At 36.9% G+C, this 24,510-nt stretch overlaps 1 protein-coding gene across 8 annotated transcripts in view; it reads left to right on the forward strand.

The window, feature by feature from the left end:
• Positions 1-24,510, forward strand: part of FOCAD (focadhesin) — a 314,089-nt gene that overhangs the window by 72,249 nt on the left and 217,330 nt on the right. For 6 of the 8 annotated variants that reach the window (XR_004350331.1, XM_032634650.1, XM_032634653.1 and 3 more), the window contains 4 exons: positions 5,743-5,844; positions 11,827-12,031; positions 15,248-15,454; positions 23,308-23,395. Coding sequence is in view for 6 of the 8 variants with exons in the window: in XM_032634650.1 (XP_032490541.1) it covers positions 5,743-5,844; positions 11,827-12,031; positions 15,248-15,454; positions 23,308-23,395 (602 nt within the window). In the remaining 2 variants the exon portion in view is untranslated. Of the gene's footprint in view, positions 1-5,742; positions 5,845-11,826; positions 12,032-15,247; positions 15,455-23,307; positions 23,396-24,510 lie in introns of those variants that run through there. The other 2 variants (XM_032634655.1, XM_032634657.1) reach the window with 2 other exon arrangements.

The raw sequence follows: 24,510 nt of genomic DNA on the forward strand, positions 1-24,510 counted from the left end.
ACCTGATTGTCTGGTTTGTGTTGATTTCAATTTTAGAAACAATGTTATTCTCTTTTAAGAAGAAAACAGAATCTACTGGATGTCTCAAGAGTTAGGAAATCTTGATTTAAAATTTTCTGTGGGCTTATTCTGGATATAGCACTGCATTTCTCTCTGAAGTAAAAAATATAAGATGCTTTATTTCTTTGAGATAAAAATAGGAGACCTCTGTTTTGAGGCCCTAGATTTTATTAGACGTTGGCCTTAAAGCCGTTTAAGCTTGGCATAGAATTATTAATAGTTGAGAGCCATCTTTATTGGTTTCTGCCTTTACAGGATTTGGTTCCACCTCTGGTCCCGAGCAGGACCAAGATTAGGGCTTTAATGGGTGACCTGGGTTCTATAACTTTAGCACTGGAAGGTACTTAGTCTGATTTCCTCATTTTACAGATGAAGAAACTTTGCCCAAGAGAGGTTATTCTCTTGCTTGAGATTACACAGTTTGTTGCAGAGACAGAATGTGAATTTGGAACTCTTGACTCTTTTAGTTCAGTGTTTTTCCTCCACTATTTCACATCACCTCTCCACTTCTAGTCTTTCTTCTGAGACATGGTTGTGGCAGCATAACAGTAAATGCTTTGGATGATGCTATGTAGGCCCTGCTTATATAAATAATAATAATGATTTCATTGTCCCACATTTGTGTTTGTTTTTCATAATTGTAGAGCTTATTGCCTGTCACTGTTTGCTTTACAAGTGATCAGGTTGATTGTATGTTCAACCCATCTATCACTTTGAATAAAGTGTTTTAGGCAACTCACTCTTTATGCCTTGAATACCAGGTTTGGATATAATTGACATTTTAAGGCATAACCCAGGTTTTGTTTTGGTGTTCTTTTGTACCACGTTATTTCTTTTTTTGATCAACAGTCCTTCTAATGAAGAGCAAAATTTACTTTAAATTGTGGATTCTTCCATTTACCTTGACCTTTCTCAGTTGGAGGTACTTGAAAGAAGTGAGGTACTTGAAAGAAGTGGCTAACAAGCATTGAGTGAGAAGAAAGAAAAGAAAAATCTTGAATAATCCATTAATTTAAGAATCAATCCTTGAATAGTTCAGGAGTGAACTATACTTAGCCTTATGACTTTTTTTTTAACATCTTTATTGGAGTATAATTGCTTTCCTTATGACATTTTAAATGCTCTAGTTATAATATTTTAAATGGAAAATAACTCTATTTTCTATCATACCAAATTAGCATGCATAATATTTAATGCCGTTTGTTTATTTTGGAACATGCTTCTATGTTTTGCAAAGGAATAATTTTACATTTGTTTTCCATTTTAAGTCTTCTAGTTTCTACTCTACCGTTACTCTTGTGCATCTAATGTTAATATTTGATGATTATATTTCCATAAGAATCTTCAAATTTTGAGCATGATCGATTGATTGCTTTTGATTCAGTATAAAGAAGGATGAAGGTGGGATAATAGTCTTTTTGAATAACTCAGGGCTAGTACCGTGTTTTTGTGAGTTTTGTGCCTCATAGTGCTTGCCGTTTTACCTAGTGCAGTGGTTCTTAACCAGGGACAACTGTGGCCCCAGGGGACACTTGGTAATGTCTGGAGACATTTTCGATTGTCGTGTGCCTAGGTTGAATGCTATTAGCGTCTAGTGGGTAGAGGTCAGGAATGCTCTTAAACATCCTATAGTGCATTGAACAATGCCAACAACAAAGAATTATCTGATTCCAAATGTCGATAGTGCCGAGATTGAGAACCCCTCATGTATGGCAGTTGCACGATAAAGTATATTGAATTAAAAACTGTGTCCATTCTATAAAGCATAAGGCTTTACATATTATTTTATATGTGCATTCACATACCAGTTTGATGATTCACAAGGGAGAATTTAGCTCTTTGCTTCAAATTCATTCTTTGCTCAAAGTATTAAAACAAAATTTTGGCAATTATAATTGATTTTAAGTTAGTTGTACTCAGTTGAAATAGTATAATATTGGTAATCAATGTTAATCAGTAGTAATATTCAACGTTTTTAATTTGGACTTCCTTTCTCCCTCGAGGTTTTTAACTTCTTGGAATCAATATTGTATATTATTCCTACAGTATTTCCACTTGGATCTGACATAATCAATTCTCTGGAAAAGTTAATTATCCAGATGTCTAAGTCAGTAATTAATCTGGATAAATTCTTATTTTATATTCTTCTTAATCTCATCTTTAGAGTTTTAAGTCTGAGATACTAAAAAGAATTTGCTGAACCCCAGTGCTAGCAAAGCAGGCCTTCAACTTCATGCAACAAAGCAGAGTGGGTCCCACAATTCCAGTGAGGTAGAAGCTAAATTATAACAGAGTTGTTTGCCATATATGCATCATTCCCAATCCTACTTTAAAATTACTATCTCTTACCTCTGTTGATGTGATTTAATCTGGACAAGACTGTTTTTGAAAGGAGATCGATTCTTAACAGTTTTTAAACAGGAGATAGATTCTTGACAGTTTTTGGGGGTGGGAATTGAGGGGTGGGAGGAGTTAGGGGGTGACTTATAAGGGAAGAGTATTGCAAAGCACTAAAGTGCTTTATGAACACACAAAAACTATGTGGCAACTTGTTGGATTTTCCTCTTAAATAGTCATGAATGCCACCATTAGCTGGAGGATTAATAGATGGTCATATCTGATGCTCCTCATTTCAATATGGTGCTTGTCAGAAGGAAAACCCATAGCTAAAATAATTGCAGTTGCTATTCTTTCCTTTTTATTCATGTTTACTTGAACATGACCTACTGAATTCATAATCTAAGAAGTTTGGCTGATGTGACATACCTGAGAGGCTTTAAGGATTTGTAACATTTGTGTCTTCATATCTGTAGCAACTAGAGCAGAAGCAAATTCTAGATAGGTTTAACTGCCAAAGAGTTTGGAATTTGGAAATGTGATTTTGATAGGATCTTTGAATTTTGGCATAAAAAGTTGCTTGGAGCGATCCCTTAGCAGTGGCAGTAATCTGATCAGTCAGAAATAGCCTGTGCTTTAACAAACAGGAGGCTGCCAGCATGTGAAGTTAGTGTCTAATAGATTAGGTGAGGTTGAGGAGAAAGTAGAGAGATGGTGTTATAATAACCAGAAACTTTGTAGTAGTGTCAGAGAGGTGTTTAACATGAGGGTTTCAGTGTGATGGATATGCCATACTTTTCTGTTTAAGAGAGAGATAAATCAGAAAACTTCCCAACTCCTAACCTCCCTCTTCTGTGGTTTTTCACTTGTACCGGTTTTCAACCTGGCAACACATTGGAATTGCTGGAAGAGTTTTTAAAAATTACTAATGCATGGGCTCCACTCCTAGCAACCCCAGTATAATTGAAGCCTGGGCATTGGTATTTTAAAAAGAGCTCCACAGCTAAATCAAACATGCAGCCAGGGTTGAGCACCACTGCTTTATAGCAGTGCATCAGAATTGTCTGGAGAGCTATTTGTTAGGTCTGGCTGAGGCCTGAGAATTTATTTTCATTTCTAACAAGTTCCCAGGTGATGCTGATATTGCTGGTAAGGCGATCCCATTTTGAGAACCACCAAGAAGGCTGTTGTAAAAAATCATTTGGGTGTAACTGATCTTTTTCTTTTTTTAAACATTGCTAGTGCTATATTATTGGGTTAAAAATTGAGATTAAAGAGGGCTTCCCTGGTGGTGCAGTGGTTGAGCGTCCGCCTGCTGATGCAGGGGACACGGGTTCGTGCCCCGGTCCGGGAAGATCCCACATGCTGCAGAGCGGCTGGGTCTGTGAGCCATGGCCGCTGAGCCTGCGTGTCCGGACCCTGTGCTCTGCAACGGGAGAGGCCACAACAGTGAGAGGCCTGCATACCGAAAAAAAAAAAAAAAAAAAAAAAAAAATTAAGATTAAAGAAAAGTATTATGCATATGATTCTTTTTATGTAAAAAAGATAGATGCATCTATATGCTTTGAATTTTTTTCAAATAACATTTTTAATTTTTAAAAAAGTTTGAAAAATAATAGATACACGTATATGTATAACTGAATCACTTTGCTGTACACCTGAATTAACACAACATTGATAATCGACTACAAAATAAAATTAAAAGTTAAAAAAAATAAAAGAAGAATGAAATAATGCCATTTGCAGCAACATGGGTGGACCTAGAGATGATCATGTAAGTGAAGTAAGTCAGACAGAGAAAGACAAATACTCTATGACATCACTTATATGTGGAATCTAAAAAAACAGTACAGGGACTTCCCATCGGTCCAGTGGTTAAGACTTCGCCTTCCAAAGCAAGAGGTGTGGGTTTGATCCCTGGTTGGGGAGCTAGGATCCCACATGCCTCACAGCCAAAAATCCAAATCATAAAGCAGAAGCAAAACTGTAAAAAATTCAATAAAGACTTTAAAAATAGTCCACATCAAAAAACATCTTAGGGCTTCCCTGGTGGTGCAGTGGTTGAGAGTCCCCCTGCTGATGCAGGGGACACGGGTTCGTGCCCCAGTCCGGGAAGATCCCACATGCCGCGGAGCGGCTGGGCCCGTGAGCTATGGGCGCTGAGCCTGCGCGTCTGGAGCCTGTGCTCCGCAACGGGAGAGGCCACAACAGTGAGAGGCTCGCGTACCGCAAAAAAAAAAAAAAAAAAAAAAAAATCTTAAAAAAAGTAGTACAAATGAACTTATTTACAAAACAGAAACAGACTCACAGACATAGAAAACAAACTTACGGTTATCAAAGGGGGAGGGAGAGGGGAGAGATAAATTGGGAGTATGGGATTAATAGATGCACACTACTATATATAAAATAGGTAAACAACAAGGATTTACTGTATAGCACAGGAAACTATATTCAATTTCTTGTAATAACCTAAAATGGAAAAAAATCGAAAAAAGAATATAGATATATACATATGTATATATGTATAACCGAATCAGTTTGCTGTACACCTGAAACTAGCAATAAAAAAAGCCACATCAAAACTTTGTTTAGTACTTCATAGTTTAAAAAGCTAATGAATTTACAATTTCTAGTAGACTTTTTGAACTATTTAAAATAATTTGTTTGTGCTTTTTTCCTTTTTTTTTAAACCCCATTATATGAGGATCCTCCACATTTCAGATCTTTTATTTTATATAGTCTTTTAGGTACCTTAATCGATGTAGCCCAGATAAAAGATTTGTCCTTGTTCAACAGAAATTTCAAGAATTTATAATTTGCAGAGTTTATTTGATATGGAAGAAATATTTTCTTTTTTCTCACCTTAAGTATACTGGGGAAACACAGAACCATATACTGAGAAAAATGGGGGTAAGTGGGAACAGAGACGGAGAGATAGCGCTTATAGGTTGGGGCAGTGTTAGAGGAAATGGAACCTTCCAGGTTTGGAAAGAGATCAGCAAGAGGAGGAGGTGGCCAGTGATTTCCAAGAATGCAGGAATCAAGGGGATGGATATGAAAGAGCTACTGGATTGAGAAGGTTGGTCAAAGTCATAGAGCTATTAAATAGCAGAGTCTGCTGTCAAATTTGGGTCTCTAAGACCCGGGTTTATTCTCTTTTCTGGAAAAGAATTAGATATAGGAAAAACATAGTTCTAATGAGCCAACTCTGCAACAAATGCAGCAAATGATATTTTTGTGACAATTTTGAATCTAGATGGTAGTGGCTTTTTTGTAGCTATATTTGGATATTAAGAAGGTGTAGTCCTGAAATGACAGCTTCCAATGTGACTTTCTGTTTTTCAGAAACCATCCTCAGCCTTTGATCACTGTGCTTGAACACAGACCTGATTGCTGGCCAGTACTTTTGCAACAGCTGACAACTTTTTTCCAGCAATGCCCTGAAAGGTAATGTAAAATAAAATAAATGAGGGAGATGTATAGTATATGCTAATTTTAGAGTTTTTCTTTTAAGCTGCTTTGATTGTAATGTTTTCTCCTGAAGTAAGGAAATGTCTTAGAGCAGGATATAGTTTTCTATTTTCTTTTTAAGAGTAAGAGAAAAAAATCCTACCAGATTTACTGATTGTTGAAATATTGACTCTGAGAAAAGCTATTATTAAATAAACTAAGCATTGGTTAGTTGGGAAAGTTGATTGGAAATATTTGGTAAACTACTACATGGTACATATGGAAGACAGGTTCTTCCCTCTGGAAATTGATTAGTGAGTTAATCTCTCCATTAGAAACCAGTGCCAGTTGGGATTAAGCAGTCCTGCCAAATGGGACCAGATAGCTGCCATATGTGCAGTTAGTTTAGCTTCACCAAGGCCTTCTGCCTTCTGATGCTCCTCAAAGCTTTCTCACGTCCTTGTTACTATGGCACTGGCTCAGGCGGTCATCTCTTACTGTGGCTATTGCCACCTATTCCTAACTGGCATCTCTGCCTCCGATCTCGTCCTGTTCAAGGCCATTCTCTAAGCATCCATCAGGGTGACGCATCAAGAGAGCAGATCTTATTGCATCACGCCCTTTCTTAAGTCACTGCAGCTGTGATTTTCAAACTGCACTTGCAATGTATAGGCTAAGCATGGAAACACCCTCACACCCCTTCAGCTCTTTTTCTTATAGACTGTTTTTTTACGTGTTGATATCTTATGGAAGCTTTCTATTGGAAAACAATAGTTTGGTCTCTGAAATAGTTGGAAAATCCCTGGGCTACGGGACGAAATCTATTATGTCATGCTAGGCTCTGTGTATGATCTGTTTCACCAATTTTATTTTCTCCTATCTTTATCTCATAATTTATGAATTATGTATTTCAGCAATACACCGACTTGCTTTGGTTCCACACAGGAAACAGTGCTGTTTTCTCGCCTCTGTGCTTTTTCTGACTAATACCCTAGCCCTTTCTTGATTAATTTCTGTATTTTAAATCTCTGTTTAGGGACTTGCCTGGTGGTCCAGAGGTTAAGACTCCACGCTTCCACTGCAAGGGGCACGGGTTTGATTCCTGGTCGGGGAATTAAGATCCCACATGCTGTGTGGTGTGGCCAAAAAACTAAAAAAAAAAAAATCAAGAAAATCTCTGTTTAGGTATTGTCTCTCCTAGGAAGTGTGTACTTACCACAGGCTGAATTAGGTGTCTCTTTTACATGCTCCCTTAGTAACTTCAGTTGTGATTTCTAACATCATTATACTTACTGTATGGTCTTATAATTATTCTCCTCCATTAACTGTGAAACTTTCTTACTTTCTTGAGGGCAGGGACTGTGTCTCAATATTCTTCATATTAATAATGCCTGGCACATTTTTGGGTGCTTTATAAATGTTGAATTTATATATGTATACACATGAGGCCCACAGATTGGTGGGGCCTAGGCAGTGGGTTGTAGAGTGCCTCCTAAAATATTATATCACTGCATACTTAGTATGTCACACAAGGTCATGATGGGATGGTACCATTGTCCCATGTAATCCAGTGCCTGAGTTTACCACACTAGCCACGTTCATGTGTTCTTGCTCTTGAAGGTCTTAGAGTGTCCTATACATACAATGTATTAGAACATTATTTCTGAGTCTATAACTTCAGTTTTAAATGGAATTTCCAGGCAGGATATACTGCTACAGGAAGCTTTAAAGAGATATAGGGAAACTTGTAATCATTTGCCAGTGATAAAAGTCCATGTAACAATTGAATGAATACCTTAAAATAAACATTATTATCATCCTCTCTTCCCTCACCTAGGACTGCATTTTCGAAGGTAAGATATTAATATTTACTAAAAAAGTCTTTGTTCATCCATGTCAGAAAGCAAAAATAACAAATTTATAAACATTTGTTTAATGAAGTTTCTCTTGTTAAATAGATTGGGATACTTTCTAAAAGATGTTGCTGGGCTTCCCTGGTGGCACAGTGGTTGGGAGTCCGCCTGCCGATGCAGGGGACACGGGTTCGTGCCCCGGTCTGGGAGGATCCCACGTGCTGCAGAGCGGCTGGGCCCGTGCGCCATGGCCGCTGAGCCTGCGCATCCGGAGCCTGTGCTCCGCAGCAAAAAAATCATGTTGCTGCTGATGTGCCATATTTGTTGTTAGCTTGTTTTTAGGGTAATCCTTACAAATATCTCTCTTTTCCAATGGTTTAGTTAGTCAGCAAATAATTAACTTACTTTTTGGTTGTTTCATTTCAAAGGATTATTATATTGTAATTTGAAAGTAGTTCTTCTAATGATATATGTCCAGATAGTCATAAGGAGAAGAGATTATTAATTGAGTTTGGTTTACTTATGGATAAGCTTTCATTGACTTATTCCTTTCATTTGAATTCTGGAGTGTTAGAGTATACTATCTAGAGCTTTATAGAAGTTTCAAATTATTTTATATTTATTTGCAAAGAATAATTACAGTTGTCTCATTTCTACTTTTGCACTATGAGACTGTTCTTTGCAGGATGAAATTGATCACTGTGCTTGCACTTTCAGCAGATTGTTAGTTTCTTGAGATTTAATTTTAGAGTAAGTTAACTTAGTAGTTTTTACATTGTCATTTAGAAGGTAATGAAGGAAGTTTGGTAATTTAATAAGAATATAAATAGTGATTCACAACTATAGGAAGGAGGCAAAATGTGACAATAGCTTGTATTCTAGCTCCTTCTGTGTTAGGAATTGTTGATTAGAGTAGCTGGGTTCACTTTTTTTTTTTTTTTGAAAAGTCTACATGCTGTATAATTTCATTTATATAACATTCTGGAAAATGTAAAACTGTAGAGTGACAAACAGATTAGTACTTTCCAGGGGTTTGTTGGGGGGAGGGAGGTAGGGTTAAAAAGGTGAAGTATAGAGGATTTTTAAGGCAGTAAAAGTATTTCATATGACATTGTAATGGTGGATACATGACACTACACATTTATCAATACCCATAGAATTTTACAGCACAAAAAGTGAACTTTAATGTATGCAAATATATGTGTGTGTGTGTGTGTGTGTGTGTGTGTGTGTGTGTATGTGTATGTATGTATATATATATATCCCAGAAATGGAATGAAAGATCCCAGGAATGAAAAAAGGAATGAGCTATCAAGTCACACAAAGAATATAGCTGTATTACAAACTGTATTACAAATGTGGGAAGAAACCTCGCTGGAGGTGGTAGAGTAGAAGGGTGCTAGCCTAAATATATGGGTTCACTTTTAATAGAATGTATCAACAGATGTCTTGAAATAGCAGTGTATCTTCGTGCTACATTTTTGGGGGCATGATTCTCCAGTTAAATTCTGCACTGATTTGTAGAAGGCCTGTGGTGTTAAGACTTCACCATTATAGAACCGAGAATTGGGTAAATTGACAATGATGTCAAGGTCTTTAGGACTGGATACTTCAAGATTATCTAGTCTAACACATAGTTTTTCAGATGAGGGAACTAAGGAGAGCAACATTAAATGACTTGTTCAAGGTCACATGGCTAGTGGCAGAGTTGGTCCCAAAGGCTCAGTGTTTTGATTTTCATTACAAGTCTTTTCCCACTGCTTCTCCATCCTTGGTGAACATATATGAAAGCCTTGTGTGTAGATACATGCACAATTGGTTGCATTTTTAAACATTCTTAATCACTTTGGGATTTCAGGTTATCTGTTTTATTATTTCCCTTTTCTCCTTAAGCCCTGTTAATTGCATACCCCACTGCAGTGATAGTAGATCATCAGATACCACATAGGAAATGCAAAATCTAAAATCAGGACAGATTAAGCCACAGAGATTTTTAAAAAGTATATTGTTCTAGGAAAGCTCAACATTATGCTCCTGATGTCAAATATTAACAGCAACTTGGAAATATATTTCTTTGTATGAACCTTGCATTTCACCTTCAGCATTTCAAAGTAGGAGAAAACTGATAAGCTATTCATGGATGTTTTTGACACCTGGCTGGTATTTATTCTTTGGGGAGTACATTATTAGCGAGAGATGGAGGAACAATGTTTCTTAAATCTCTTTTCGGCTCCATATTCTAACCCATACATACATTGTCTACTTGCTTAATCTATGAAACTTTTTTTAGTTTCCTAAAGCGGGTAGTGTGATGAAGCCATATGTTTCATAATTATGAACTCACAAGTCTTTTTGTTTTTTATGGATTGTGTGTTTGTGCTCATGAAAAAAAAAAAATCCCTCCAGATTGTGAGCATGGATTTCATCAGAGCATGGATTTCATCTGTTTTTGTTTCTTGCTTGGTTTCTAGCACATAGAAGAGTGAATGGTATACTGTAGGAACTCAGAAATTTTGTCAAGCAAATAAATGAATAGATTAAATCAATTTGGTAACTTTTTAATTTTTATTAATGTTAATGGTGTTTTGAAATCACATTGCTATGGGATGTATAGTATTATAAAATTATGTTGTCAGGCATAACCCAAATGCCATTTCCTCCAATAAGTATTGCACTTTATACCTTTCTTTTAACAGTTTTCACTTTCTATTCTCTAGTCCAGAAACAGAGCTGATTGTCCCTGTTAGACTATATGCTTCTTAAGGATAGATAATGCCTGGTTCATCTTTATATCTTATCTAGTAATAACTTGTGTATAATCAATATGAAAAATATTAAAATTGTGATACTTAATCGATGCATGCTAATTGTAAATCCACTCTATAACTTAGTGTAAATGAATCGATTCATTTAATGATTGAGCATCTCTTTGAGGGCCTAGTGTGTACAGTTATTTGGGATACAGCATTAAACAGAAATCCATGGTTCATGCCCTCATTGGCTTATAGTCTGTCAGGGGATGGAGATATTAAATAAATAATGACAATAAAGTCATTATCCTGTGCAAGCACATAATGGGGATCTGACCAAGGCTAGGTATCAGGGAAGGCCCTCAGGAAGTCATTTTAAAGGGAGAACTGAAAGATGAGAGAAATTAGGGAGAAAGGGGAGAGTATTATAGGTAGATGGAACAGCAGGTGAGAAGAAAGCCCAGATGGCTTGATTAGAGATCTGAAAGAAGTTTAGTGTAGTTCAGTGGAGAGTGGAGAAAAGCAAGAAATGAGACTGGAAAGAGGCCAAATTATGAAGGGTTTGTGAATTGGGCTAAGTCCTTTATCTTAAGCATAAGTTTTTTCAAGCTGATTAATGATATGATCAAATTTTTATATCTGAAAGGTCATCCTGGCATGTTAGTGTCTTTGGACTTGGAGTTATTGGGATGTATTGTAATCTAAATAGATCCGAAACATATGTAAAGTCTTCCTCCTCTGAGTGGGAAGAACTTAAGAGGAGGGACTTGACAAATTACCCCTCTCTGCCTCAGTTTCTGTATCTGCATAATGGGATAATAATATTTTTATTTCATAGGGTTGTGGTGAGGATTGACTGAGTTTAAAGGCATAAAGTGCAGTAACTTGCACACTCTGAGTGCTAACAAGTTGACAAGTAAATGTTAACTGTTATCATCATCTTCTTGGGATGTCTGTATGTCTTTGTTTTACATAGGACCTTACCTGTCGAGTTTTTCCAAAAATGCATGCATACTCCTGGAAAAATGGATCCTAATCTACAATTCTAGAAAGGTTCTCAGATGATTCTGATGTTCACCAAAGACTGGTCCTGGAGATGTAGATGCTATTCTAGTGTGCAAGTAGAGGCCGTCTTAGTCCTGGGCATCAGGCTTGTGGGCTCCAGGTGTTGAGTCATTCTCCCCAGTGTACAAAGAACTGTTTGGCATGGGTTTAGGTGGGTCATGGTGGAATAGAAGAGTCATGAAAAAAAGATACACTCAATGGTATCATAGTTTATGATATGTCATGAGCTCTAAGTTGATGTTTGACACTTACTTGCTTGGTACTCTGTTTAACTCAGTTACTGGCTTATGCATTCCATGGCTTACTTGCAGGTCAGAAGTTTCATGTATCCAAATAATGGCACCGTTTCTATGGTATCTGTATTGTGAACCATCCCAGTTACAAGAATATGCTAAACTCCGACTAGCTCTGCTCAAAGTCTTACTTCACCCTCGGCTTCTTTATGACAAAGAACAACCATCAATATTGGAACAACAGATGCTACAACTGTGTTGCGACATGGTTCCATGTTTGCAGGTAAGGCCTTTCCTCCTCCTTCACTAATATAGCACCAGCATTAGTAAGTGGTGATTGTTATTTTTGTACCTAAAATAGAGCCCATGTGATCTGGCAAACAGCTCTAGAAATGCTTGCAGGGTTTTGGAGATGATAACAAATCTAGATTTCACTTTAATATATACAATGTTAACTAAATTCACAGAAATATAAATCAACATAGTCCATTTTAGGAATAGTAGGAATGAAATTATAAGAAAGACTTCTCAGGGAAAATAATTTTGCATTAAGTTTTTCCTTGTGCTGGAGACTGAGAGGGTTATAAGGAAAAAAAAATGTCCTTTTTGTGTAAGTTTGGAAAAAAGGCATCTCTCTGGGCAGATGCAGCCCTAGGGACGCAGGGCTTGACCAGCTGAGTGCTGGCTAGATTCCAGTTTTCACAAGTCCCCTTACAGTATATGTGGTGACCCTGATGGATCCTGCTCTTGGGAAGACCACAGTCTAGTAAGAGAGCTAAAACAAGTATATATATTTGTATAATTCAGAGTAGATGGATGAAGTATTTTATCCATACAGAGGTATGGATAAAATGCTTAGGGAATTCAGGGGAGAGGTAGATTTGAGCTAATGTCTCTATAACTACAGATTTAAAAAAAATTCCAGTTGCCAGCTTGTTGTGATTTGGGTGTAGTGATTCATTTATCCCATCCCACCATCTAGATTTGTTGTTTGCCTAGAATCTGAACACCATGCTGCTTAGCTGATGGAGGGAATCTGTGATTATTTTTCAAGGTGATCACTTGAGGTCACAGATGACCTGTTTTAAGTTTGTGTTAGCAAGGAGTCACTAGAGTGACTCTTTTATGGCTCATAAATAGGCTTTCCTATAATCAAGGCAGAGAAAAGTTAATTCAAGTGAATTCTCCTGTGGCTTTTCCAAAGCTTTTGTTTTGTGTGGGCAACAAAGCAATGTATAGGCGGATGTTTTGAACTAGTGTACAGTTTTTCCATACGATGCTTGCATTACCCTGTTCTGTGCTCTTTGGTAGGTGTTTGCCTTCATCGTCATCAACCTATACTGACAAGCCTAAATACTTCTATAAGTGTGTTCTGTGCAATATTTCTGGAAATCTGTGGCTTGTTAATATAGTCAAGATAGGTGAGGAAAAAAGAGATCCGTCATTTGGAACTAATGGGACTAGTGACATAAATACATTTAATAACTTAACAAATCAGCTTTATTGGAATGAAGAATTTGAGAGTTGGGAGGGGTCTTAGTGGCAATGTCATCCATTTTCCCACGGGTTATAGGCACTTCTTTTCCTCTCCGAGAGACAACCATCCCACGACTAATTAAATATTTTAGTGATAGGAAGCATGCTATTTTGCAAGGCAACCATTTATTATTTTTTTTTTTAGCAAGTACTTCTAAATTGACCTGCATTTTCCTAAGATTACCCATCAGTCCCCCTTCTTCTCAGAACAAAGCAAAATAAGCTTTTTAAAAAGCCCATCTGCATCCTATCTTGTGTTGTTTCTCTCTTCCTTCCTTTTCTTCCCTTTCATCCTTTACTCCCTCCCCTCCCTCCTTTCTTTTCTTCATCAGTTTCTTTACTTCTCCACATGAAATGGTTTTGACTTTTCACTGTTATTTGCAAGGAATTCTCTAGTTTATTGGTGTTGAGGATGTGTCACTATGAAATGTTCTTCTTAGAGCTGAATACGGTAGTATAGATGTGGTCTGATCCATACTGAGCATTTCAATACCATCATGTTAATTAAAAATTTTTTTCCTGAGAAGTAGCTGTCAACCCTATTGACCCATAGGTCAATGAGATGATGGTCAGTGAAACTCCTGTTTCTTTTTCTTCTCACTCCAATTGTTCTTCCATTTTGTATTTATGGAATTGTCTTTTTTTGGATTTAACCTGCTTTGAACTTCACTGTTGACTTTGGTTCCAGTAGTTCTTTTTAATTGTGACTTTTGTCATCTCACATATTATTCATTGCACATGTTCTATTTCTACATAAAGAGAAACCATTACTTACAAAGTATTCTTGTTAAGAATTTTGGTAATGTTAAAGATTAGAGAGCCTTTAATGCTAAGTTGCTGAGGTTGTCTTTCAAAAAATTTTTTTATTACGGAAAATTTCAAGTATGTACAAAAAAATGCACTCAAGGAAATATATTGTCAAATAAACATGGGGCTTTACTTTGTTGTAAATTCCTTTCTTGAAAAAAAAAATTCCTTTCTTGGTGGCCTTTTGCCTTTGCCATTGTATATTTGCAAAAGAATGAAATAATTTAGCTACTGAACTGTTCACATTTATTTTTTTATAACTTAAGTATTCTCTGCTGTCTCCTCCCCTTGATCTTTTAATAGTTCTTTTTCTTCTTGTTTGTTCGGAATTAACTTCTCTCTCTGTGTATAACTTATAGTCATTTTGGGTTATTATGGTGGTAACGACTGGTGAAAGGTACAGCTGGTTAACTGTAGGCTTTCCTCTTGATGAATTTAACAGACACAAGGCTCCTGATTGAAGCAGATGGTTCATTGTTTGTAATCTCTGGGAAATGCCAGTGTGTCTGTGAGCAGGACCATATCCTTAATACTAACTCCAGAATTTTGATCAGAACAGCTGGGTTTGAATTGAATTGGGATTTTCAAGAGCACCCAAGTCCTTCCTATCTAATACATTAGCCAGCTGAGAAGACACTACCATTTGAATGTCGTCTTTCACTGCATCTGCCAAGTGTGGAAATGATGCTCTCAGTTAAGGTTGTCTGAGCAAATTTCGTTCAGATGAAGGGCTTAGCAGTGCATTAGAATAACATGCCAACCCTTTCCTTCCAGGTAGCTATGTTGAAATTATAGAAAGGAGAGTCCATTTGGAGAACTCAGAACCAACTTTAATTAATTTCCTTCAACATGTTGGTATTGTCATGTAATTTGTCTTTAAAAGTCTGCACTCAGAGTAGTTAGAAAAATAAATGAAAAGGATTTGTGCCAGCCAGCAGTAACAAAAACAGTAGCAAATTGTGTTTTGGTTAGTGACAAAAGGAGAAAGCAGAGTTGTATGGTTTAACTCTCTCTGAGTTACATAAATTTCTTTATCCCTTTTAAGTCTTTATAGGTTTAGAGGAAAAAAATTTTATTGGTAAAGCTTCTTATATAAGCTAAAATTATCCTTTGGTTTGTGTATTATTTTAATATCACAAGATTGTTTCTCAAACAGATGAGAGATTTGATACAGACAACAGAAGTGATGCTGTTTATCGAAGAAGTATATTTAAGCCTTTTGCGTCATCCTGTTTTCTGGAAAATTCAGCTTATCCAGATGACCCTTCAGCTGCTGTGTGTCTGTGAAGTCAGCTTAAACATAACTGGGGAATGCTCATCTTTAATTCACCTTTTAGAGCACAGTGTTGAACTTCTGAAGGAGGTAAGGATAGTAAGAAGTTTTAATGTCAGTTATCACTTAAGTAAGTCTTTTAGTAGCAGGGTGGGTGTGCTCTCTTTCTTGCATATTAAAGGTGTTTTGATCTAATACTATTAGATCTTACTAGTAATGCATCAATAGTACTACTATCATTCATTATAAAAATGAGTCATTAAATACTCTTTGGAGCATCAGTTAAGGGTCTGCCACTGTGGTATTTTTTTCATTTATTCATGTAGAAGACAAGTATTGAACACTTATGTGCCACACCCTATAGAAGAATTCAGTTGACCCTTGAACAACTTAGGAATTAGGGGTGCCAATCCTCCACTCAGCGGAAAATACACATATAACTTTACAGTTGGCTCTCCCTATCTGGAGTTCTGCATCTGTTGATTCAACCAACCGCTGATTGTGTAGTACTGTAGTACATATCTGTCGACAAAAATCCATGTACAAGTGGACCTGTGCAGTTCAAACCCATGTGTTATTCAAGGGCCACTTGTACTTAGATGAAAAGGCCATTCTGTGACCTCAAGGAGCTTACAAACATGCAAATAAATAATAGTAGTACAATAAGGTAAATTGCTTGTATGGGGGTATATTTAAAGTACAATGGGAGCACAATTTAAGGGAGGTAGGGCATGAGTTCAGATTTGAGGAAGTCTGAGTAGGAGTTTGCTTGGTACAAACCAGAGGCTGGGAAGGCATTCCAGCTGCTGGAGCAGCATGTGCCCCGGCACAGAAACATGAGCGAGTAGGCAGGCATGGCTTGTTCAGAAAAAAAGTGTTGAGTGTTGCCAAAGGATTAAGGTGTAAGAGATAAGGCTGGGCCTATCATGAAGGGTCTTCTATACCACACAAATGAGCTTACATCTTATCTTCTAGGCAGTGGCATGCTATGGAAGACCTTTCAGCAAAGAGGTGCCCTCATATTTTTGTGTGTGGAAGATCATTCTGGCGGGAGAGTGGAGGAGGGTTTAGAGCAGAGCGACACTAATAGGGCAGGAAGTGAGGAGGGATGTCTTAGATTGCTAGGGCTGCCTTAACAAAATATCAGAGACTGAGTGGCTTAAACAACAGAAATTTATTTCTCACAATTCTGAAGACTAGGAAGTCCAAGATGAGGGTGCTGGCCAATTTGATTCCTAGTAAGGGCTCTTGCTCTTCCTGGCTTGAAAAAGGCTGCTCTCTCACTGTGTCATCACAAAGCAGAGAGAGAGCAAGGATGAGGTCTCTATTGTTTCTTCTTATAAGAACACTAATCCTTTTGTTTTAAGGCCGCACCCTTATGATCTCATTTAACTAATTACTTCCTTACCCCAAGTACAGTCAGTTGGCACTAAGGGCTTCAACGTATATATTTTGGTAGGGAGGGATCTCAGTCCATGGCAGGGGCTAATTAGGGAAATTAGAGCAGGAAAAGAGAAATATAGGACATTAAATCATTAGGGCTTTGTGCTTGATTACATGGTCAAGGAGAAGGTCCTTGGTAGAGTCTCAGCTTTCTATTTTGGGCAACTGGATGGTGCCGTTCACTTGAGAAATGGTAGCCGATGCTGAAGGGAAGATGGTAAATTTAGTTTTAGATATGCTTGGTTTGAGGTATGCATGGGTCATAGATGGATATATGGTTTTAGAATTCAGGATAGAAGCCTAGGCTAAAGGTATAGACTTGTAAATAGATTTCTACTTTGGGGTGGAAGTTTTAACCGTGGACTTCATGACAGGGCTTGGGATACAATTCCAGGGGCTGTAAATATTTGGAGTGTACTGATAAAGAGAAGTCTGAGAAAGTACAGCTAGAAGGATTGTATAACAAGCAGAAGAGACAGATGACCATTCCCCCTTTTGAGATACTCTGTCCCATGTCATCTGTCTCAGACATGAAAATCAAGGGAAGGAATATCTCAAAAAGGGGAATGGTCAACAGTGTCCTGGGGAGAGGATTTAAGTATGGGATAGAAAGTCCCCTTAGGATCCAGCAAGTAGAAATTTATTGTTCATGTTAAAGGAAGCAGGTTCAGCAGAGTGTTGGTGATAGGAACCAGATTGGAATAAGGGAGTGAATGGTAACTGAGGAAACAGAGAAAGTGAGTGTAGATTTTGGTAAGAGGTGGGAGCCGAGGAAGGCTCAAGTAATCTTTTGTCAGTTTTGTGACTAGCATGGTTTCATGGATGCTGGGACTTTATATATAATATTATATAATGATATATTTGTGTTATATTAATATTGTATATATTATCTAGTATAATAGTAATATATATAGTAATATTGAAAATATAATATACATATTATCTATTAGATATAATAGTAATATATAGTAACATGTAATATATGGTAATATATGTTATAAATTATATAATTAATATAATAAAATAATAATGTCATTCCTATTCAGATGTTTATTTATATCAATTATATATAGTTATACCTATTAGATATAGCTCTAATAGATAATATATTGATATATATTATTATACTAATAATACAAAAATATATAGAAAATATGGATATATAATATTTATAGATAAATAATATATAGAAAATATTAGTTAAATTACTTGGAATTGCCTGTCTTAACCATAAATGTAATGTACTTAACAGGTAAGTCCCATAATGTTCCTTTGTGTTTGTGTAGATTTATGTGAGTAGTAGACAGTTTTTTACGGCAAACACTTTGCTATAGCAGTTAGGTGAAACAGACGAGATCTGTGACGTTTATATTCCAGTCAAATTGTTCAGACTAGAGTGCATAAAAATCACTAGGCAGATTTAATTAAAAATGCAGGACTTCCCTGGTGGCGCAGTGGTTTAGAATCCTCCTGCCAGTGCAGGGAACACTGGTTTGAGTCCTGGTCCGGGAAGATCCCATATGCCGCGGAGTAATTAAGCCCGTGCACCATAACTACTGAGGCCCGCGTGGCTAGAGCCCGTGCTCTGCAACAAGAGAAACCACTGCAATGAGAAGTCTGCTCACTGCAATGAAGAGTAGGCCCTGCTTGCTGCAACTAGAAAGTCCGTGCGCAGCAATGAAGACCCAACAAAACCTAAATAGATAAATAAAATTGATTCTAAAAAAAAAAGCCTACTCCTAGAAGTATTGAATTAGCAGGGCTGTGTGGGGCCCAAGCATCTGCATTTTAAACTAGTACCCTCAAATAATTTTCATAATTTTTATTTATTTTTTTGCATGGACGGCAAACATCCTTGTAAGCATCAAACAGAGCAAGAAACAGAACTTTTCTGGCCACCCCAGAAATTTTCCAGGAGCCCGGTCCTAATCACAACCTCCTTTCTGCCCGGACTATCCTGACTTCTATAGTAGTGGCTTCTTTACGTTTCTCTATAGTTTTACTGCCTATGTGTGTATCTGTTCATATCATAATACAGTTTTGGTGTGCGCATGTGTGATCTATCTTTTAGGTATCTTTTACACTAAAGATGGTCTCCTTCCATTCCTTTCCCTACTTCTTTTCTTACTGGCAGTTTGTTTACATATGGAAAAACCTGGCTTATGTGAGCTATGGAGTTTTGTACATCTTGAAATCTGCTGATTGAACCTTGTGGCTCACTTGGACATATTTCCCAGTTAATAGGTAGTTGGCTATAGAGGCTTGATCAGGTTCAGGTTTTTGTTCTGTTTTGTTTTTCATTTCTAAGACTACAGGGAATGGTGTGTTCTTTCATCAAGAAGCACATAATATATGTTGCTCTTCTTTTTATGATGTTGGTTGCTGTTATGCTCAGTGCGTAGCTCCATTAATTCATTAGGCGTTAAAGAAATGATGTTCTAATTCTATCTATTCTTCTTCATTTATTAGCTGGAATACTTCTATTAAAAAAGTATTTGGTTCTATCTTCTATTTCGTTATCCAGTGGTAGAGTTTATATAGAAAAGTTAGGATAAATGCTTGACTCTTTCCCTTTACTTACTAATTTCTAAAAGTATTGTGAACTTATAGATTTAAACATATTTGATGCAATTCAATTTCTTACAGATAATATCCGCATTAAAATTCAAATTGTCCTGTTTTTGGCCAGTAGGAATCTTTTTAAATTGGCTCTTGAGTCCAACTTTAAAAATATTATTTATTTTTATTTTTGGCTGTGTTGGGTCTTTGTCGCTGTGTGAAGGCTTTCTCTAGTTGTGGTGAGCGGGGGCTGCTCTTCGTTGCGGTGTGAGGCCTTCTCATTGCGGTGGCTTCTCTTGCTGGGGAGCACGGGCTCTAGGCGCGTAGACTTCAATAGTTGCGGTGCGCCGGCTCTAGAGCTCAGGCTCAGTAGTTGTGGCGCATGAGCTTAGTTCCTCTGCAGCATGTGAGATCTTCCTGGACCAGGGATTGAACCCATGCCCCCTGCATTGGCAGGCGGATTCTTAACCACTGCACCACCAGGGAAGTCCCAAAAATATTATTGATTTTAATGTAGAATTACAGAATACTTTTATTTTGAGCAATGAAATGGTATCTGTGGGAGAAGTTCATATTTATATTGTGTCTTCCTTCTGCCCAATATTTTAACAATTTTAGAAGTAAAAAATATGTAGAACAGTTAAAATACTTGTGTTATGAAATTTCCTGTCCCCCAACTCTGTCCCAGAGTTTCTGAGTTGTAATAAAAAAGCCTAGGAAAATTAATTTGCAAACATATATCCTTTAGGTCTATATACCCTTTAATTTGAAACAAAATGAAGTAGAATAAATCAATCTTATTTAGAGGCTATACCTGTATTCCTGTATCACTGAGTTTATCAGCTAGATATTCAATTCAAATATTACATTAACTTTTCTTTTCCCCTTTGTTCTTTTTCTACTTTTATATTGGATTTATTTCGTTGTACACTGAAAATGGATGTATTTCTTAGGCTACTTTAGTGTCAGTGTATTTGGTCTTAGTTGAAATATTTTTAGCCTTATTTAAAGGATAACTTAAGGTGCTTTCCATTTCAAGCAAAATATATGTACTATTTTTTCTGTAAATTTATTTATTTATTTACTTTTTATTTTTTGGCTACATTAGGTCTTTGTTGCTGCATGTGGGCTTTCACTAGTTGCAGTGAGCGGGGGCTACACTTCGTTGCAGTGCACTGGCTTCTCATCGCAGTGGCTTCTCTTGTTGCAGAGCATGGGCTCTAGGCGTGCGGGCTTCAGTAGTCGTGGCATGTGGGCTCAATAGTTGTGGCGCACAGGTTTAGTTGCTCCACAGCATGTGGGATCTTTCCGGATCAGGGATGGAACCCGTGTCCCTTGCACTGGCAGGTGGATTCTTAACCACTGTGCCACCAGGGAAGTCCCGAAAAATATGTACTCTTAACAGAAAATGATACTGATTGTAAGGAGACTAGGTAGCTCTCAAAGTGAAGAGCGCTATACATCCCAGCTTTAGTAAGGCTGGGGACCCCTGTTCCCTAACACATTGCTATCAGATGATTCAATCACACCCACCTTCCTTCACTGTGTATCTCAGTTTACGTTGTCGGATTCCTAGGAAAAATGATCTGATTGGCCCAGCTTGGATCAGTCAACTCTGAGCAGAGGACAGTGTAGGTAGAAAAACCATGACATGCAATTGTGTGAGCTGGGCTGCCATCTTTGTTGTGTCTGCTTCACATACCTCTGATGTACCTCTGATGTAGTGTGGACTCCAAGGGCTTGCTGTCATTAAGACTCCTGTGACATCTGTGGTCCAGTATAAAGGCATTTCTTTACTTCTTCAGATAGGCTCTAAGTTAGCCTTGGTTCCCCCAGAAATAGACCTTAAGTTTCCCTAAAGGCAAAAGCAGAGCCTGGGTTTCCACAAATGCAAAGGCTTATGCAATAGGAGTTCATTTGCAGGTGTGATCTCAGGAAGCAGGTGGGAGAGAGACACAAAGAGTGAAATATGAGAGAGACAATGCATGTATTATCAAGTTGGCCACTGCTATAAGCAATCAGTTGCTCGATATCACAGAATGTGCTGAGAAGTATTATGGAATATGTCTCAGAACCTGCCAGAAGGATCCAGAATAAAGGGGGAAGCATTTGTCCCTGGGCTTCTATTGCCAATTTGTCAAGCCTATGGGGCTTTAACTTCCCTGTACTTCTGGATCTCTCAGTGGCCTGGGACAGGAAGCAAGAGTCACTACAGCAATAGCTGTAGTATTTGAAGTAGCACACGAGATGTCCAACACAGGCTTTTATTAAAAGAGCTCATTAAATGATACCATTCTCAGGTGTTCATTAAAAATCAGTCAATCACACAAAAAACTTGTAACCTCTCAGAATTGTAAGCAATTTAAGATCATCTAGTTTAATCATTTACCATTACTTTTCCTTATTTTTGGTGTCTTGATCCTTAGTTCTTTTCCTTTCACCCTCTGTTCTGGACAGGCCAGTCTCACTCTTCCTGGAGGATGTCATTTTCATTTATGCCTTCATACCTTTAAGTTGCATTCCTTTAAAATGCTTCTAGTGCATTTCAGAACCCTGAGAAGCTACTTTGTGGCCCTTCCAGTGATAGCCTGTGTGAAAAAGGCTTTCCAGTGATAGCATTAGTACAAGTAATACTTTGATTTGTCTCTGATCCTCTTGGTAGCTAGTAAATTTGAAATGTAAATGACCTTGCTCAGTTTTGCTTATTTGGTTGTTTTTTTTTTTTTTTAAAATGAGCGTGCAGAGTTTAAATGCAATTGAGCAAAATGGGAAAGAATGGTGTGATGGTGTATACTGGAAATATATTGGTTTCAAAGTGCATTTGTTGTCCTCAAATAGATAACTGTTGCTTCATTATTCTCAACTATATTTCAAAACAGTGAACACATATAGGCCCCAAGACACAAATTGGAATATATTCCATTAAAAAAATCCATACATTTTCTTCTTTTGCTAGTTGTTAAAAGTCCATAAACGAGCACATTAGAAGATTTTGCAGTTTAATTTCACTTTCAGATGGTATAACTAAGATGTAGATATGCATTTATTAATTTGTCCCAGAGTTGATAGCATTTCCAAAATTGTAACTTCTGTGTGTCAGACTAAGTTATTTTCTCTCTAGTGTTTAACACGAGTCTACCTCACATTTTCTTTTTTTAATTTTTGGTTTTTTAAAAAATTTTTATTTTTTGCCGGTCCTCATGATTCATAGGTATTTCTGCTCTGCAGGCACTTCTGTAAATTTCAGAATGAAATAATTTTAGCAAAGTGTGCTGGGCTTTTCTTCTTTAGTTCCGTAATATGTTATAATTTTCTTTATTTAGAAACTTCAAGTACTATCTTATGTCACTTGCATTTTATTTATAAGAACTTAATGTACATATCCTTTTTTTCTTTTTCATTTCATTTTACTTGGTAAAATTAATGACTTTAAGTTTCTATCATTATTACTTTGCTATATTTAAATATACTTAATAAATTACTGTAATTTAAAAATAATCTCTGCTTCTCTGGTACTGTTTCTTTTATTATAATAACAAGATTTATTAAAATTTGTTAAGTATAATTTATTATGTAAGTTGTACAGATGAATCATGTCTGTATTAGGTAAGCAGACAATTGAGCTACTTTCCAGAAATGAAATATTCTTAAGTATTTCAGGTAGTGTTCAGTGGTTTGCAAAGATTGACTGTTTTGAAGACTACAGGTTTTTCCTCTGAATTAATTTGGTTTATAGTTTATTGCTTTTTGGCCAGATATAACATTTTGAATTTATATGTGACTGCTGTGGCCTTCAACAGTTCTTCCTTTAATACAGCAGGCTTACTGTAAATAATTTTGTATGATAGGTTTATAATATTTCATGTTAAATTTACTCTTCCTGAATACATGTTATAAAGCCTTGGCTCTGGAAACTTCTTCAACTCTTTACTTTTTTTTAGGATTTTCCTGTTGAACCAGTCATAATTGGAATAGCTTTACTACTACTACAGACTCCGGCAAGTCAGCAGAAGCCAATCTTAAGTCTAGGTAAATAAAAATACACTCACAAGAGTAAAATGTAAGTAAAACACAAGTATTGGCAGGAGTCACTTGAACTACATTTCTTGCTGTGCTGTAGAAAAAAAGTCCTGTATACTTTGAGTGTCCATTCTGGAATTTTTCTGTTTAGTCATTATCAAATAGAACTTGCTTTTTCTTATCCAAAAGGGTGTTTTGTGCAAGGTTCCATATACCATAATTTACCGAGTATCTCAGCTGTTCGTTAGGAGATTATGATCTAAATCATATAGCAGTGACATTGGTAAATATTTTGAAGGGCATGCCAGCTTATTCACACTTGTATAGCAAACAGAATCAATAGCATAAAACCCTTGAAGGAAAATAAGTGTTTAGCATTTGCATTTGTTTTGAAAACTCTATATACATGTACTATTCAAAACTGGTGCCACATTGAACGAGACTTAATGTATGATTATTCTATTAACCTGCATAGAACAAATGAAAGATAACATTCTTCTGACTATCCAGTACTGACTTAAAGAAAAGTGAGGAATGGGGCTAAAGGGAGGCAAAAGAAGTTCTGTTTACGAATAATGTGGTAAAGAATCAAGGTGCCAGGTCTGGCAGATTGGCAAACAAGTCACATTTTTCAAATGCGGCTTTTACATTAATGTTGCCTTTGCCTTGCTTTAGTTGGGCCACCATAATCCATGTAGTAATGTAGGATCTTGTCTAAATTATGATGTATATGTTATGATGCCATGATATATTGATACACTGCCACTTTCATTTTTAAAAGGTGCTTGAGGTAGATACCGATTGTGTAGCTCATTCTTCTGGGCATTTTAATTCATCATGATTTTGAGGGTGAATTGCTCTTCCATTTACAGTCTGTCTTGGAAATGGCTTTAGCACATGGAGGGGACCCTTGGCTGTTTTAAGGCTTTGATTCCTACCCTGCTTTTGCTTATTGGCCCTATGCTCTTTGTACCCTCCTCCCTAGGCCCTTTCTGAACTGCTTTTGCCTTTTTTTCCCTTACAGCAGTACGCTTGACATCCTCCTATAGGTATAATTTTCCAGTCCAGTTACTTCTGACAGCCATAGTTTTGTTATTATTATTATTTTTTTTTGCGGTACGTGG

This window comes from Phocoena sinus, chromosome 6 (genome assembly GCF_008692025.1).
Source record: "Phocoena sinus isolate mPhoSin1 chromosome 6, mPhoSin1.pri, whole genome shotgun sequence".
Taxonomy (NCBI): domain Eukaryota; kingdom Metazoa; phylum Chordata; class Mammalia; order Artiodactyla; family Phocoenidae; genus Phocoena; species Phocoena sinus.